The sequence below is a fragment of the Salmo salar genome, chromosome 13 (assembly GCF_965601325.2).
Source record: "Salmo salar chromosome 13, fSalSal1, whole genome shotgun sequence".
Lineage (NCBI taxonomy): Eukaryota > Metazoa > Chordata > Actinopteri > Salmoniformes > Salmonidae > Salmo > Salmo salar.
Genome location: NC_138303.1, coordinates 38744403 through 38762164, shown reverse-complemented (window position 1 = coordinate 38762164; position 17762 = coordinate 38744403). Strand labels below are relative to the sequence as shown.

Sequence of the window (17762 nt, the reverse complement as noted above, 5' to 3'; positions counted from 1 at the left end):
AGTTAGATCTGCACATTGCATTGTCACCGATTACTTACGTCAACTGTTCTGCTCAGTGAGACTCTACAGCAGATGCTCCACTAGGACAACACTAGAGGGCATCAGTCAATCAACACTAAATTGAAAAGGTATTGACTGAAATCTTTAATAAAAATCCTTAAATTGGGGAACCACGAAGAACGACATTACAGATGAAATAGCTTTTATGAAAAATACATTCTAGAGTAGAATATGCTCAAAAGTTAAGAACATTTCACTTTCAAAAACAAGTGCAAATGGCAATTTGCAAATGCTGCCCTATTTAAATAAAAATATAATTTTCTAAAAAAATAACTAAACATTGATATTCTTGGCAGGAGTCATTCGGCATCAGTGCAAAGGCACGTGTTAACATCTTGAATAAGTAAATTAAAAAAAAAAGTTATTGAAGTCAATTAAATGTTTGAACATAACTTGACAGTGCAACTGACTGTCAGCCACTCCCCTCTGCTATTGGCCAACTGATCACATGACTTCGTAGCCACTGCGAATGCCCCCCATCAACATGCAGGCGAATATGATGCCCATGATCTGAAAACACACAAAAACACAGTTAGAAAACATGCAAAATTGTGTGCGTGTTGAACTAGCATCTACAACCAGCGGCTCTTCCAAGCCCAGGATTTGTATGTGCAAATGTATATACTTGGTTGTGTGTGTTTGCTCCTACCTGCAGGAAAGCGATCACCAGTGCTGCTATAATGACCCACATGATGTTTTTCTTCAACAGCTTCTCTACAACAGTTTCACACCCCTACATAGCAATCCGAGACAGAAACGTCATTCCCGACCCATACACTGTTCTGGAGGTATTTTTGCTTGGATGAATTGGTATTTTATTTCACATTTTCATAAATCAACCACTGGGTTGGACCTTACCGTCTGGTGTATCTTGAGTGCATCCCCCATGGCCCCCTGACCACAGCCAGCGGTGACATTGATGCAACAGGAGTCTGGAACAGAGTCTTTCACAGACCCGAACTTGCCTTTCCAGTCAGTGGCGTTGGTCACGCCACAACATTTCAGCTGGATGAAGAACAGCAAGAATGGTGAGAATAAGTTTGAGCATGACACGGGTAGACAGATGGAGGAAGAGACAACCGCAAAATGAGGTAGTAAGGTTGTTGGTTAGATGAGGGGGAAACACAGACCGGAAGCAGGGCAGGATATTGCTCAATAATGTCAACAGAAGACGAGACAAGATAAACATGGCATAGAAGACTCACACTAAAAGGATAGAATAATGTTACATGGGGAGGTACCAAATTAAGCAAAAAGTCCAAAATACATACACAATGCATCTTAACATTATGACAAATGTCTCTTCACATTTGCAGAGTCAATACAGTGCCTTCAGAAAGTATTCACACCCCTTGACTTTTTCCACATTTTGTTATGTTACAGCCCGAATTTAAAATGTATTAAATTGAGATTAGTCACTGGCCTACACACCAAAATGTGGAAATATGTTTTCAATGTTAAAAAAAAATAATAATCATGGAAAAGATTGAATGTCTTGAGTCAATAAGTATTCAACCCCTTTGTTATGGCAAGCCTAAATAAGTTCAGGAGTAAAAACATGCATAACAAGTCACATAAGTTGCATGGACACTGTGCAATATTAGTGTTTAACATGATTTTCGAATGACTCCCTCGTCTCTGTACCCCACACATACAGATAATTGTAAGGTCTCTTAGTCGAGCAGTGAATTTCAACCACAAAGACCATAGGTTTTCCAATGCCTCACAAAAGGGCACCTATTGGTAGGTGAAAAGAAAAAAAGAAAGCTGACATTTAATATCCCTTTGAGCATGGTGAAGTATTACACTTTGGATGGTGTATCAATACACCCAATTATTTCAAAGATACAGGCAGCCTTTCTAACTCAGTTGCTGGAGAGGAAGGAAACCGCTCAGGGATTTCACCATGAGGCCAATGGTGACTTTAAAACAGTCAGAGTTTAATGGCTGTGATAGGAGAAAACAGAGGATGGATCAACAACATTGTAGTTACTCCACAATAGTAACCTAATTGAGACAGAGTAAAAAGGAAGCCTGTACAGAATATAAATATTCCAAAACATGCATACTGTGTGCAACATGGCACTAAAATAATACTGCAAAAAAATGTGTCAAAGCAATTAACGTTTTGTCCTGAATACAACGTGTTATGTTTGGGGCAAACCCAATACATTACCGAGTACCACTCTCCATATTTCCAAGCATAGTGGTGGCTGCATCATGTTATGGGTATGCTTGTAATTGTTAAGGACTGGGAAGTTTTTCAGGATAAAAAAGAAACAGAATGGAGCTAAGCGCAGGCAAAAACCTAGAGGTAAATCTGGTTCAGTCAACTCTCCACCAGTCACTAGGAGATTAATTCACCTTTCAGCCATCTAAAACAAGGCCAAATCTACACTGCTGTTGCTTACCAAGAAGACAGTGAACGTTCCTGAGTGGCCGAGTTACAATTTAGATTTAAATCAACTAGAAAACCTATGGCAAGACCGGAATATGGTTGTCTAGCAATGGACAGCAATCGATTTGACAGAGCTTGAAGAATATATATATATATTTTTTTTAAATGGGCAAATGTTGCACAATCCAGGTGTGGAAAGCTCTTAGAGACTTACCCAGAAAGACTCACAGCTGTAATTAATGCCAAAGGTTCTTCAACAAAGTATTAGTGTGAATACTTATTTAAAATGAGATATTTCTCCATTTAATTTTTCAATACATTTGCTAAAATTCCTTAAGACATGTTTTCACTTTACCATTATGGGGTATCGTGCGTAGATGGGTGAGCATTTTGAATTCAGGCTGTAACAAAATGTGGAATAAATCAAGGGGTATGAATACTTTCTGAAGGCACTGTTAGTGGTGTCTCGCATTACTACACCTAAAAATATCGAATGTATGTCAGTTTCTTCGGTCAGATGTAATGGTTGATACTAACGTCAACTTGCAGGTTGTCCAGGGCCTTCTTGAATTCAGCGGTGCCATTGCTGTACTTGGTGACCATGTCATTGAGACCATCATGGACAATGACTGTCAGCTAAGTAGAGGACAAAAACATAATTTAGTAATTCCACCTGTTAACTAGGTTGATACTATATAGACAGTCTGTAGACTGTACATACAGTTACTGTATAGACACAGATGTGTAAAAAAGCTGCCTGAAATACATGAGTATACTCACTTTGCCTCTGAAGACATATCCAGCGATGGCAGCACCAATCTCAGTGATAATGATCAGACCCAGAAGGATAGAAAACTTGAGAAAATATATGATAAAAAAAATATTAGCGCAGAGTTCAGATAGATACACTACATGACCAAATGTACGTGGACACCTGCTCGTCAAATCTCTCATTCCAAAATCATGGTCATTAATATGGAGTTGGTCCCCCCCTTTTCTGCTATAACAGCCTCCACTCTTCTGGGAAGGCTTTCCACTAGATGTTGGAACATTTGCTGCAGGGACTTGCTTCCATCCAGCCACAAGAGCAATTGTGAAGTTGGGCACGGATGCTGGGCGATTAGGCCTGGCTGACAGTCGGCCTTCCAAATTATCCCCAGGGTGTTCAGTTGGGTTGAGGTCAGGGCTTTGTGCAGGCCAGTCAAGTTTTTCAACACTGATCTCGACAAATCATTTATGTTTGGACCTCGCTTTGTGCACGGGGGCATTGTCATGCTGAAACAGGAAAGGACCTTCCCCAAACTGTTGCCACAAAGTTGGAAGCACAGAATTGTCTAGAATGTCATTGTATGCTGTAGTGTTATGATTTCCCTTCACTGGAACTAAGGGGCCTGGCCCAAACTATTAAAAACAGCCCCAGACTATTATCCCGCCACCAAAATTACAGTTGGCACTATTCATTCGGTCAGGTAGCCTTCTCCTGGCATCTACCATAACCCAGATTCGTCCGTCGGACTGCCAGATGGTGAAGTGTGATTCATCCCTCCAGAGACGGCGTTTCCACTGTGCCAGAGTCCAATGGCGGCGAGCTTTACACCACTCCAGCAGATGCTTGGCATTGCGCATGGTGATCTTAAGCTTGTATGTGGCTGCTCGGCCATGGAAACCCATTTCACAAAGCTCTTGAACAGTTCTAGTGCTGACGTTGCTTCCAGAGGCAGTTTGGAACTCCGTAGTGAGTGTTGCAACAGAGGACAGACGATTTTTACACGCTATGCGCTTCAGCACTCTGCAGTCCCCTTCTGTGAACTTGCGTGGCCTACCACTTCGCGGCTGAGCCATGGTTGCTCCTAGATGTTTCCACTTCACAATAACAGCACTTACAGTTGACCGGGGCAGCTCTAGTAGGGCAGACTTGTTGGAAAGATGGCATCCTATGACAGTGCCATGTTGAAAGTCACCGATTTCTTCAGTAAGGTCATTCTACTGCCAATGTTCGTCTATGGAGATTGCGTGGCTGTGTGCTTGATTGTATATACCGGTCAGCAATAGGTGTGGCTAAAATAGCCGAATCCACTAATTTGAAGGGGTGTCCATATACTTTTTTGTGTGTGTGTGTGTGTGTGTATGAGTATATTAGCCCTTTTTTTAAGATTAAAGGACTTAACACATTGATAAGCTGATGAACTGAACATTAATAAGGATTTAGATTGAGCTACTGTAAAATCCTTCTCCAATTCAGGTAACAATGGATGTAACAAACACTGCATTCACTACAGAATAAAAGGTTGCCTAGATGTAAAAGAGAAGTATGGAGCGTTGTCAAATGTTGGTTCAGACTGCTTTTCAACAAGATCAAACATGCATGCTGTTAATGGTTTGGATACATTACGTTTTGTTTGGAATACCAGGGTGACCACCATGCAGCAGCCCCCTCCCCTAATACAGGTTGTCATGTGGCATGTGTACATACCATGGTGACCATGCAGTAGCTCTCCTTCCAGGCTCCACAGCAGCCAAAGAAGGCGATGAAGAAGACGATGACCCCCACCACGATGAGGACCAAGGGGGCTGATGAGGCTGAGACATTATTGATCACTACGGTGCTGTGGAGAGCCACCTGAACCAAAATTCCCAGCACTATCAGAGCCAGACCACACAGCTAGAGAGAGAAATAAATGGAGAGAGAGAAAAAAATAAAAATAAAAGAGTTAAATGATTAGAGGTCGCAGAAATACACATTTAAAATTATTTAATATTAATTTACATCATGCATGCATGGGCTTCTACAATCATATGTTATGTGAACAGGATCGTACTTAGCCTAAACCCCGAACAGCCAAGTTCGTAGTGTGTACAACTGAAGGATAAATTGGTATTGTATGAGGTCATACTTTTAAATGGCAAGAAAGTGCTTAAGTGCATGTCAAATTTCAATCAAATGTGTTTATAAAGCCCTTCTTACATCAGCTGACATCACAAAGTGCTGTACAGAAATATGTGAATGTCAGACAAGTGTACATCAAATCCTGCCTTATTTCCGTTATCATTTAAATTAACTAATACAGGAATGATCAAGGGCCCTAATGCGAATAAGTCATTTACAGATTTTTTTTTTTTTTTTAAAGACACTGTCATTATAGAATGACAGTTACTATCATGGTTATTTGCTAATGGTGTCCAGCCCTAGTCATTTAAACAAACATCCCGAGTAGGTTGAGTAAACAGGAGGGTCACACAAACACACCTCTGTATGCATTGGGAGACAGGTGCTGGACCGCTTACAGCAAGGCTGTACTACATGGAGACATGGATCATTTATGTATTAGGATATGGGTCCAATCTCACTGGTGTGTTGCTCACAATCAGAGATGACAGGACAGGCTACTAGTTATCCAGGATACTAGTTACTAAGTTTGACGAAATTATGGAAATAAACAAATCATGTACCATATCCTAATTTGTGCCATAGTTTAGATTGGTTTAGGCTCTAGGTCAAATGTGGGTTATATAGCATGATGATACATCATCACTTTCTGTTTCATAAAAGGTGTTTTGACTCAGATTTTATGAAGACTTCCTCTTTCCCCCTTTCAAAAAAGTCCTGGAAATAAATGTGCAGTAGCTCCAGGAACAACAGCTCGGAGAATGTCGAGAAAACTGGTCGAACCACAACCGATCTGACTTTCGGTATCAAGATAAAACACCTAGACAATATAGCCTAATGTTAACAGGAGGAAGAACCCAGCAAAACCTACACCCACAATGGCAGGTCAGTTCTGTGGAATATCACCTGACTGGTGTGATAAGTTATTGCCCTAGTTTTTTTTTTATCCAGGTGCATCCGGTCCTAACTCAGGTCCTTTCATCACAGGTAGTACCAATGTAAATATTTGGCATGGGTTAGGAATAGGATTGGTCAATGCCTGGTTTCTATATTAGTGGAGACAGGTAGGTACACAGAGGGATGAAAATGACGACATGCAGAAGAAAGAGGCCATGACACTAATTGTAGCCTTACATCTCAATACAAATACTCAAAGATTATCATGTAAAAATAAATGTACAGTGTGTGCCATTAAACACCCGAGAAGACTGAATATGAGAAGAAGAAAACAAAATCATATTGGTCACATACTTAGCAGATGTTATTGTGGTTGTAGCGAAATGCTTACGTTTCTAGCTCCAACAGTGCAGTAATATCTAACGATAAAAGAAAATACACAAAAACCTACAAAGTTAAATAATGTAATTAAGAGGAAGATTAGGAAGAGCAATGTCAGAGTCTGGAATATTAATATATACAGTGCATTCGGAAAGTATTAATTTTTGCACATTTTGTTACAGTACAGCCTTATTCTAAAATGGATTAAATAGTTTTTGTTCCTCAATCTACACACAATACCCCATAATGACAAGGCCACTGTGTCCTTGGGGACCTTCAATGCTGCAGACATGTTTTGGTATCCTCCCCCAGGTCTGTACCTCGACACAATCCTGTCTCGGAGCGCTACAGACAACTCGTTCAACCTCGTGGCTTGGTTTTTGCTCTGACTTGCACCGTCAACTGTGGGACCTTATATAGACAGGTGTATGCCTTTTCAAATCATGTCCAGTCAATTGAATTTACCACAGGTGGACTCCAATCAATATCTCAATCAAGAAACATCTCAAGGATGATCAATGGAAACAGGATGCACCTGAGCTCAATTTCGAGTCTCATAGCAAAGGGTCTGAATCCTTATGTAAATAAGGTTTGTTTTACAATGTTAATACATTTGCAAAAATTTAAAAAAAAACGTTTTTGCTTTGGCATTATGGGGAATTGTGTGTAGATTGATAAGGAAAAATGTGTATTTTTATTACTTTTAGAAAAAGCCTAACGTTAAAAATGTTTTTTTTAAAAGGTTGAGGGGTCTGAATACTTTCTGAATGCACTGTATGATGGGACATAGTATATGGATAGAATATGTAGTACATCTGTAGAATAGAATAGTGAATGTACAGTAATAGTTACAGGGCATTCAGAAAGTATGAACATAGGGCAGCAACCTTTAAGGTGCGGGTTGAGTAACCGGGTGGTAGCAGACTAGTCACAGTGACTAAAGTTCAAGGCAGGGTACCGGGCGGAGGCCTGCTAATGGTGACTAACACACTGATGGTCTTGATAGAAGCTGTTTTTCATTCTCTTGGGCCCAGCTTTGATACACCTACACTGACCCCACCTTCTAGATGGCAGTGGGGGGGGGGTGAAGTCCTTGATCTTCTTGGCTTCCTGTAATACCGGGTGCTTTAGAGGTCCTGGAGGGCAGGCAGTGTGACCTCTGGAGAGCCCTGTGGTTGCGGACGGTGCAGTTGCCGTATCAGGCGGTGATAGTGCCCGAAAGAATGCTCTCAATGGGGCATCTAAAAGTTTGTGAGTGTCTTAGGGGCCAAGCCAAATTGCTTCAGCCTCCTGAGGTTGAAGAGGCGCAACACCACACTGTCTGTGCGGCTGGACCATTTCAGATTCTTGGTGTACACATCATTGACAGTCTTTAAACGTTTCACCGTCACTGCAGCCCCGTCGATATGGATGGGACGTGCTCCCTCCGCTGTCTCCTGAAGTCCACAATCAGCTCCTTTGTTTTGTTTACGTTGAGGGAGAAAATGTATTTATTTTCCTGGCACCACTCCGCCAGAGCCCTCACCTCCTCCCTGTAGACCGTCTTGTCATTGTTGGTAATCAGGCCTACCACTGTTGTGTTGTCTGCAGACTTGATGATTGAGTTAGAGACATGCGTGGCCACGCAGTCATGGGTGAACAGGGAGTACAGAAGGGGACTGAGCACGCACCCTTGTGGGACCCCTGTGTTGAGTATCAGCGTAGCAGAGGTGTTGTTGCCTACCTTCAACACCTGGGGGCAGCCCGTCAGGAAGTCCAGGACCCAGTTGCACAGGGCGGGGTTCAGACCCAGGGCCCAGAATTTAGTGATGAGCTTTGAGGGTACCTAGGTATTCCCCTTGTCCAGATAGGATAAGGCAGTGTGATTACTTCCTCCATGGATCTAGTGGAGCAGTATGTAAATTGCAGTGGGTCTAGGGTGTCAGGTAAGGTGGAGGTGATATGATCCTTAACTAGCCTCTCAAAGTGCCCGTGACGTGGCTGGTTTTCCCTTTAGAGTCCGTGATTGTCTGGAGTCCCTGACACATACATTGTGTGAGCTGCTGAATTGCGACTCCACTTTGTCTTTGTACTGACGTTTTGCCTGTTTGCCTTACGGAGGGCATAACTGGACTGTTTGTATTCGTCCGTGTTCACAGTTACCTTGCCGTAGTTAAATGTGGTGGTTCATGCTTTAATTTTGGTGTGAATGCTGCAATCTATGGTTTGGATAGGTTTTAAAAATTGTCAGTGGGAACAATATCCCCAATGCACTTCCTGATGAACTCAGTCACCGTATACGTCAATGTTATTCTCAGAGGCAACCCGGAACATATCCCAGTCCGCGTGATCAAAACAATCTTGAAGCATAGATTCCAATTGGTCAGACCAACGTTGAACTGTCCTTACCACAGATAGTTCCGGTTTTAGTTTCTGCATATAGGAAGGGAGGAGCAGAATGGATGTGTGATCTGATTTGCCGAACGGAGGGCGGGGGAGAGCTTTGTAGCCGTCCCGGAAAAGAGAGTAACAATGGTTGAGAGTTTGAGGCGCGAGTTGCGCAGGCGAGATGTTGATAAAACTTCGGTAGCATTTCCCTCAGATTTGCTTTATTAAAAGTTCCCAGCTACAATAAATGCTGCCTCAGGATATGTGGTTTCCACAAAGTTCAGTGTAGTTCCTTGAGAGCCGTCGTGGTATCGGCTTGAGGGGGAATATACATGGCTGTGACGATGACCGAAGAGAATTCTCTCGGGAGGTAATGCGGTCAGCATTTGATTGGGAGGTATTCTAGGTCAGGTTAACAAAAGGACTTGAGTTCCTGGAAACTGCCACAATGACGAATAAAGGATACAATTTAGGAATGTCGTATTTCTGGTCAAAATGGTGGTGAGTGACCGCCAATCTAATATCCAAAAGTTATAGGTAATAATGCAAAAAACATTGAGCAAATAATGTGAGAAATAACACACAAAAATATAAAGTGCAAAGTTGCTTAGGAGCTAGGAACAAGACAAAGAGATCCCACTCTGGAACTTCAATATATGTCTGTACAGTATATTATGTTCAACGATATATTGAAAAATTTGACAAACAAAATTGTATATGTTCAATATTCATGTTTACATTTGTAAATTAAGGTTTCAAAAAAGGTTTTGGAAATCAAAATGTTACTCACATTATAGAGCAAGTGGTAAAGCTAAATAGGTCACCAATGTTTGCTTTGTAGCAGAGTATGTAAGGAGAGTGGAGCTTGAGCGTTGCCAATTTGACTGGAGTGCGGAGCGAATTTCCCCAAAGGCTGGAACATTGGTCTTCTCGCCAGCTCCAATAGTGCACACTTCACAAGCTCAGGACATGCCCAGCTCAGCATGCATTTCTAGTCTACTTGTGTGCTGCTATAGCCCCTTGCTTTAGCTACACTCATGGAGTTAGCTAAATATTTCCATAAAGAAACTGATAAATCACAGGGGTGCAAAATTAGGGTGACTTACAAAGAACGAAGGACCAAGAGAGGGAGTGATGTAGCATCCACAACTAAATAATCAGGAAAAGTGTCTTTTTAGAAAGCATGTTTTAATATGTGCACATGCTAACAGAAAGGAACGAGGTGGGAAGCTAGCTAAGTGTGTTGTTCTAGCAAAGTATTTATAAACAAAAACCCTAACCTCTTAAAAGTTTTGTTCATGCTTGTTCTATTATCTATTCAATACGCTGTCATTGATTTTGGCACAATAGGCCCGACATATTACCTCGTTCAAAGACCCTTTCCGTTTTGGTAGGGTTATTTTGCCTAAACCTTTGTCCTAACTATAGAAAAATTCAAAAACAACTCTGCATCCATGCCCAGCCTGACAAGAGTGGCCCGGAGGTTGTTTAGCATCCCCAGTGGCTCTGCAAGCTTGGTATTTACCGTTTCTGGCCTGCTCTCCAGGCACCATCGCACGAGACGCAAGCCACAGAATCTGGCCAAACTTGTGTTTCTAAAACTGAATTCAAAGGCATTGTAGACAACCTAATAAGGAATGTTTTGTTTCATTTGTATTTAATTCTGAGTAAGTCAAAGCCTATATGCACAATAATGATTTAATAAAGAGGAAATGTTTAAAATGTTGGGCGCTTAATGTTCCTGTCAGCCTAGCGTGCCGCACTCGCAAAAGCTTCACAATTTATTTATTTGTAATCTAAATCCTTCTTAGTCACCTTCAAAATCATATGGTTTGGTTTCAATACTTCAAAACCAAAATGGTAGGTCCAGGTAGTCACAAAAATAGATGGGCGTTTGTTAAATGGGGACAGAGCGACGCGCATGCAGTTTCTGACCTCTTATTACAACATAGCCCATGGATTAATCAAGAGATCTTAACTTTTCACATGAAGGCAGACCATAAAAATGAACAAGTCACATGATATTTTCATAACACTTTGAACAGGTCACAAGACTCATCACATGCCCTCTCACTCACTCCCTCCCCCCCTCCCTCTCAAGTCATTACTTCCTCTTTCAATAGAAACTTTGTTAAACATTAACACCATTTTTTATATTTCCAATAGGAGTGTGTGTGCGTCCTGGGTCAGCTGACAGACTCCTGCGTATTGGCCTTACAATAGGAGGATTACAAGACTAAGTGATGGCAGTCTTGAGGAGTTAGATTAAATAAAGATGAAATAAATACACATAACCAACTATAGGCTACATATAAACTGGGTCAAGTAACTGAAATAACAGTTTAATGCCAAACAATTAAGAGGCTCAGAAACTGAGGTAAGCTAATGGAAAGTAAGAAACCTTGCTCTCAGTCCCACACCAAACATAAAAATGTCCTTTTGTGGCATATCTAACTACATCACAACCAACAGTTGTGGAGGAGGCTTGTATAATTTTTACAGCTGTAAAGAGTCATGATGATCACATGCCCTTTTCCAGATTTGTAGATGTTTCTTTTCAGTATTAGTGAAAATAAGGGACTTTTCTTAGTAAGCCTACCAATTACCTAACTTGTCTTGAACATATCACATGGACCAAACTAATACACCACATTAAAACTACATCAGTTCGAGGAACTGTGAAACTTCCTTAATTAATCATGAGATGTGTTAACTGGGTGTCAGAGGGATTTCACAATCAATCTAGATGCGGGTTGTATTAGTGCCACCACATGTACAGAACTCAAAAAGCCCAGAAGCAGCACATCCTAGCCAGTCACGATTTCAAACCTCCACCTGCATTACTCACCCAGAAGATGAAGTTGAAAAAGAAGAGTAGGTACTTCACACATTTCATTCTTCCCTCGACACCCATGGTGAGTCCGGATCAAGACCCTGGCTCAAAACAAAGAAAAATAAATTTTAACTAGTGAGACTGTAAAGAACTACTATTATTATTATTATTATTATTATTATTATTTATTACAAATACAAAATGGCGTGGAGGAGTTTTAGGATATCACTTGTTGCTTCATCCCCTAGTGTGCTCTGCTAAACACACAACAGGACAATGACCCGTCACACTTCCAGGCTGTGTAAGGGCTATTTGACTAAGGAGAGATGGAGTTCTGCACAATCACCCGACCTCAACCCAATTGAGCTGGTTTGGGATGAGTTGGACCATAGAGTGAAGGAAAAGCAGCCAACAAGTGCTCAGCATATGTGGGAACTCCTTCAAGACTGCTGGAAAAGCATTCCAGTTGAAGCTGGTTGAGAGAATGCCAAGAGTGTGCAAAGCTGTCATCAAGGCAAAGGGTGGCTACTTCGAAGAACCTAAAATATATTTTGATTTGTAACACTTTTTTGCTTACTACATGATTCCATGTGTTATTTCATAGTTTTGATGTCTTCACTATTATTCTACAATGTAGAAAATAATTTTTTATACTAAGGAAAACCCCAGAATGAGTAGGTGTGTCCAAACTTTTGACTGGTACTGTATGTCTACATTCCTGTTAGTGAGCATTTCTCCTTTGTCAAGATGATCCATCCACCTGAGGCATATCAAGAAGCTGATTAAACGGCATGATCCTTACACAGGTGCACCTTGTGCTGGAGGCAATAAAAGGCAGCTCTAAAATGGGCAGTTGTAACACAACACAATGCCACTGATGTCCCAAGTTGAGGGGGCATGCAATATGCATGCTGACTGCAGGATTGTCCAACAGAGCTGTTGCCATAGAATTACATTTTCATTTCTCTACCATAAGCCACCTCCAACATAGTTTTAGAGAATTTGGCAGTATGTTCAACTGTTCTCATAATTGCAGACCATATGTAACCACACCAGCCCAGCACCACCACATCTGGCTTCTTCACCTGCAGGATTGTCTAAAACCAGCCACCGGACAGCTGATGAAACTGTGGGTTTGCACAACCGAAGAAATTCTGCACAAACTATCAGAAATTGTCTCAGGGAAGCACAGCAACGTGCTCGTCATCCTTACCAGGGTGTTGACCTGACTGCAGTTTGGCGTCGTAACCGACGTCAGTGGGCAAATGCTCACCTTCGATAGCTAATGGCATGCTGGCGAAGTGTGCTCTTCACAGATGAATCCCAGTTTCAACTGTACCGGGAAGATGGCAGACCTTGTGAATAGAGTGCCCCATGGTGGCAGGGGGGGGGGGGGGTATGGTATGGGTAGCCATAAGCTACGGACAATCAACACCATTGTAATTTATCGTAGGCGATTTAAATGCACAAAGATACCGTGACGAGGTCCTGAGGACCATCCAAAATGAACAATAACGTCATATATTGTTGTCATAATATATGCACAAGTCGCCACTTCACTGTTGACGTTGAGACTGGTGTTTTGCAGGTACTATCTCATGAAGCTGCCAGTTGAGTTATGAGGCATCTATATCTCAAACTAGACACTAATGTACTTGTCCTCTAGCTCAGTTGTGCACCGGGGCCTCCCACTCCTCTTTATATTCTGGTTAGAGCCAGTGACGCTTTCTGTGAAGGGAGTAGTACACAGCGTTGTACGAGATCTTCAGTTTCTTGCCAATTTCTCACATTGAATAGCCTTCATTTCTCAGAACAAGAATAGACTGACGAGTTTCAGAAGAAAGTGTTTTGTTTTGTTTCTGGCCATTTTGAGCCTGTAATCGAACCCACAAATGCTGATGCTCCGGATACTCAACAAGTCTAAGGCCAGTTTTATTGCTTCTTTAAATCAGAACAGTTTTCAGCTGTGCTAACATAATTGCAAAAGGGTTTTCTAATGATCAATTAGCCTTTTAAAAATGATAAACTTGGATCAGCTAACAATGTGTCATTGGAACACAGGAGTGATGGTTGCTGATAACGGGACTCCATTAATAAATCAGCTGTTTCCAGCTACATTAGTCATTAATAACATTGTATTTCTGATCAATTTGATGTTATTTTAAAAGGGACAAGTCTTTTTTTTCTTTCAAGAACAAGGGAATTTCTACGTGACCCCAAACTTTGTAATGGTAGTAATAGTTTGCCTAATAAGAGTTTGAAATTGGGTATACTTCTACTTTTGATACTTAAGTATATTTTAGCAATTACATTTATGTTTGATACTTAAGTCTATTTAAAACCAAATACTTTTAGACTTTTACTCAAGTAGTATTTAATTTGGTTACTTTCACTTGAGTCATTTTCTATTAAGGTATCTTTACTTTTACTCAAGTTTGAATAGGCTAGTTGATATAATATTGGAAATTCGCTAGCTACAGCTTTGGGCCAGACCCAGTTATGATTTTAATACGTTATATTCTGAATATTATTTTATATTATATTAAGACAGTTCGAAATGGAGGCAGACAGGCAGAGTACAGAGATTAATGTGATTGCAAATGCAGGTTCTTTCATCAGGATATTTTCCACTGTTTTTAATTATCGGCGTTATGCCTATGCATTTTACTTAGTTGACGATGGAAGATATGTCTACTGCATTTCTTTAGCCGCCAATGGAGCACAGTGTATCAATGTGTCCATATGGCAAAGGCTAGTGCTCTCGCCATAGTTGAAATTAAACTAAGATTTGTATCATTTTACTTCCGATTTGTATTATTAAACACATGACAATGACTTTGAGAAATGAAAACGTTATTGTAATGTAACTGTTCCACGAAAATGGGCATATAAACATAATCATAACTGGCACGTAGAGCGGTAGAAATGGTAGGCTAAAACGTAAACTTCCCCAAACTTGACACTAACGGAGCTGCCTATGTTCTTTACTATTACACCCATTAAAAAAAAATGGAAACGCGCAAGCGCCTGCACACATGGGCTCCAGTGAAAACGTGCCCGCCGATGGAAATCAAAGATCCGTACAATTGATTCGTTCTGCCGCTAGCCCTGAAAGGCCTCATATGATTGACGTGACAAATGGGCTTATTAAATTAAGAATAAATGTAAAATAAATCAGGAGTAAACAATTGATATTGGAACTATTACTGACTGGGGAGCCTAATAAGAATTCTGACTTAAAAAAAAAAAAGTACTTAAAAATCAAGACTGCGACACCCATCGCTGAGGCAACAATGACCAACCGAACCTTATCAGAGGGCGCTGGATACAATGTAACTATTGTTCTAGCTTATCGTTCGTAACCAAATTCAATTAGTTAATTATATAAACCAAATTCAATTAGTTAAGTTATCTTGACTACTAAGTAACCGTAAAGACAAAGGTATATTAGACTACAGCTTTAGTTAAACGTGTCGTTTCCGCATTCTCAAAACGAAACTTTTTTTCCTTTCTTTATGGATTTCAGATTTAACAGTCATATTATAACATCAAAGAATTGAAAAACAAACTTGAATGAAATAACACTAACCTTTGTTTTCAAGTTGGAAAAGTAGAGGCGGCGAAGCGATGTAAGGCGTTGTTTGAAATTTGGAAACAAGTTCTTGGGGAAGTTGACGAAGCAATTCTCCGTTTTATAAGCCCCTCCCTCTCTACGTTGCCCTCCATGAGCAAATCTTGTTCCAGAAAGTGTTCATGGAAAATGACCGTCAACAAGTTTCACTATCATCCACAGTACACACAGTAGCAGTTCCATTTGCACAGCCGTTATTCGGCCTATCAGTTGAGCCTGTAATATTTCAAGGTGAAGCACTATTCATTTAATTTCATCGGTGATGCCCTAGCCTGTAAAATGCATACACTTCTTAATGTAACTTTAGGCCTAAAACAAATGTGTAGTAGACTTAACTTAGTGACGACTGAAATAATTAAATCAATCCATTTGTTGCGCTCAATACAGAAGTGCTAGGACGAAACAGACGCGAGGCTACAAGACTGTTTCGCTAGTACAGACTGGGGTATGTTCCCAGGATATATTTGATAACATTGAGGAGTTACCACAACAGTCACAGGCTTCATCAATAAGTGCATAGACAATATCACCCCCGCCGCCGTGACTATAACAACGTATCCCAACCAAAAAACATGGAATACAAGCAACTTCTGCGCTAGGATAAAGGCTAAAGTTACCGTTTACAATGAACGGGACATGGACACACATAAGATATCCCACTACGACCTCCGACGAGACATCAAACATGCAAAAGGACAATATAGGAGGATGGTGGAATTCTATTACATCGGCTATGTCGTATGTGGCAGGGTATGCAGACGATAACAGATTACAAAATGAGCTGCCCAGCGATACAGAACTCCTAAACGAGCTAAATGCCTTTTATGCTCTCTTCAGGGAATATAACACTGTGCCTTGCGAGAAAGCACCTGCTTTTCCAGATGACTGTGTGATCTCGCTCTCCCTGGCCGATGTGAGCAAAACGTTTAAACAGGTTAACAATCACAAGGCCACCGGGTCAGACGGAATACCAGGGCACGTTCTCAAAGCAGACCAGCTGGCAGGTGTCTTCAGACATTTTCAATCTCTCCTTGTCCCAGTCTGTAATCCCAACATGTTTCAACCTGACCACCATTGTCCATGTTCCCAAGAGTGCCAAGGTAACCAACCTAAATGACTATCACCCTGTAGCACTCACATCTGTAATTATGAAGTGCTGGTCATGACACACATTACATTTTAGTCATTTAGCAGACGCTCTTATCCAGAGCGACTTACAGTAGTGAGTCAACACCAGCATCCCAGACACCCTAGAGTAGACCCTTTCCAATTCGCATACCAATTGCATTTCACACTGCCCTCTCCCACCTGGACAATAGTTATTTCCCCTATGTAAGAATGCTGTTAATAGACTACATTTCAGCCTTCAACACCATAGTCCCCTCCAAGATAATCACCAAGCTAGGGACCCTGGGACTTAACCCCTCCCTCTGCAACTGGATCTTGGACATCCTAATGGGTTGGCCCCAGATGGTGCGGGTAGGCAACAACACATCTGCCATGCTGGCACTAAACACCTCCCCCTTGCACTGAATCCTGGACTTCCTCACGGGCCGTCCCCAGGTGGTAAGAGTAGGCAACAACACGTCTGCCACGTTGATCCTTAACACTGGGGCCCCTCAGTGGTGTGTACTTAGTCCCCTCCTGTATTCCCTGTTCACCCACAACTGCGTGGCCAAACACGACTCCAACACCATGACACAACAGTGGTAGGCCTGATCATCGACAACGATGAGACGGCCTATAGGGGGAGGTCAGAACTGGCAGTGTGGTGCCAGGACAACAACCTCTCCCTAAATGTGAGCAAGACAAAGGAGCTGATCGTGGACTACAGGAAAAGGCGGGCAGTACAGGCCCCCATTAACATCGACGGGGCTGTAGTGGAGCGGGTCGAGAGTTTCAAGTTCCTTGGTGTCCACATCACCAACAAACTATCATGGTCCAAACATACCAAGACAGTCGTGGAGAGGGCACGACAAAACCTTTTCCCCCTCAGGAGGCTGAAAAGTTTTGCCATGGGCCCTCAGGTCCTCAAAAAGTTCTACAGCTCCACCATCGAGAGCATCTTGGCTGGCTGCATCACCGCTTGGTATGGGAATTGCACCACCCTTGACTGCAAAGCACAACAAAGGGTGGTGCGGACGGCCCCTGCCATCCAGGACCTCTATAGCAGGCGGTGTCAAAGGAAGGCCCGAAAAATTGCCAGACTCCAACCACCCAAGCCATAGACTGTTCACTCTGCTACCGTCCGGCAAATGGTACCGGAGCATCGGCTCAAGGACCAACAGGCTCTGAGACAGCTTCTACC

At 41.8% G+C, this 17762-nt stretch overlaps 1 protein-coding gene across 2 annotated transcripts; it reads right to left on the bottom strand.

Annotated features, from left to right (window-relative positions):
* Nucleotides 1-131: 131 nt before the first annotated feature.
* Nucleotides 132-15594, bottom strand: LOC106567183 (CD63 antigen). Of its 2 annotated transcripts, none has more exons than XM_014136194.3 (8): nt 15413-15594; nt 11839-11924; nt 4932-5120; nt 3239-3313; nt 2996-3094; nt 919-1065; nt 710-793; nt 132-570 (listed from the first exon to the last, which is right to left on the bottom strand). In XM_014136194.3, the coding sequence occupies exons 2-8, from the start codon at nt 11902-11904 to the stop codon at nt 505-507; spliced, it is 726 nt and encodes a 241-aa protein (XP_013991669.1). In that variant the 5' UTR covers nt 11905-11924; nt 15413-15594; the 3' UTR covers nt 132-504. The 2 variants fall into 2 exon arrangements, with proteins under 2 accessions (XP_013991669.1, XP_013991670.1); XM_014136195.2 differs by having other exon boundaries at nt 11839-11928; nt 15413-15523.
* Between the last annotated feature and the right edge of the window lie 2168 nt (nt 15595-17762).

Bases quoted from the DNA above. Each gene is read 5' to 3' on its own strand.
- LOC106567183 (XM_014136194.3), bottom strand. From the start codon at position 11,904: ATGGGTGTCGAGGGAAGAATGAAATGTGTGAAGTACCTACTCTTCTTT. The intron at 3,095-3,238 runs GTGAGTATACTC...TCCTCTACTTAG, and splicing joins GATATGTCTTCAGAGGCAAA to CTGACAGTCATTGTCCATGA. The intron at 571-709 runs GTAGGAGCAAAC...GTGTGTTTTCAG, and splicing joins TGGTGATCGCTTTCCTGCAG to ATCATGGGCATCATATTCGC.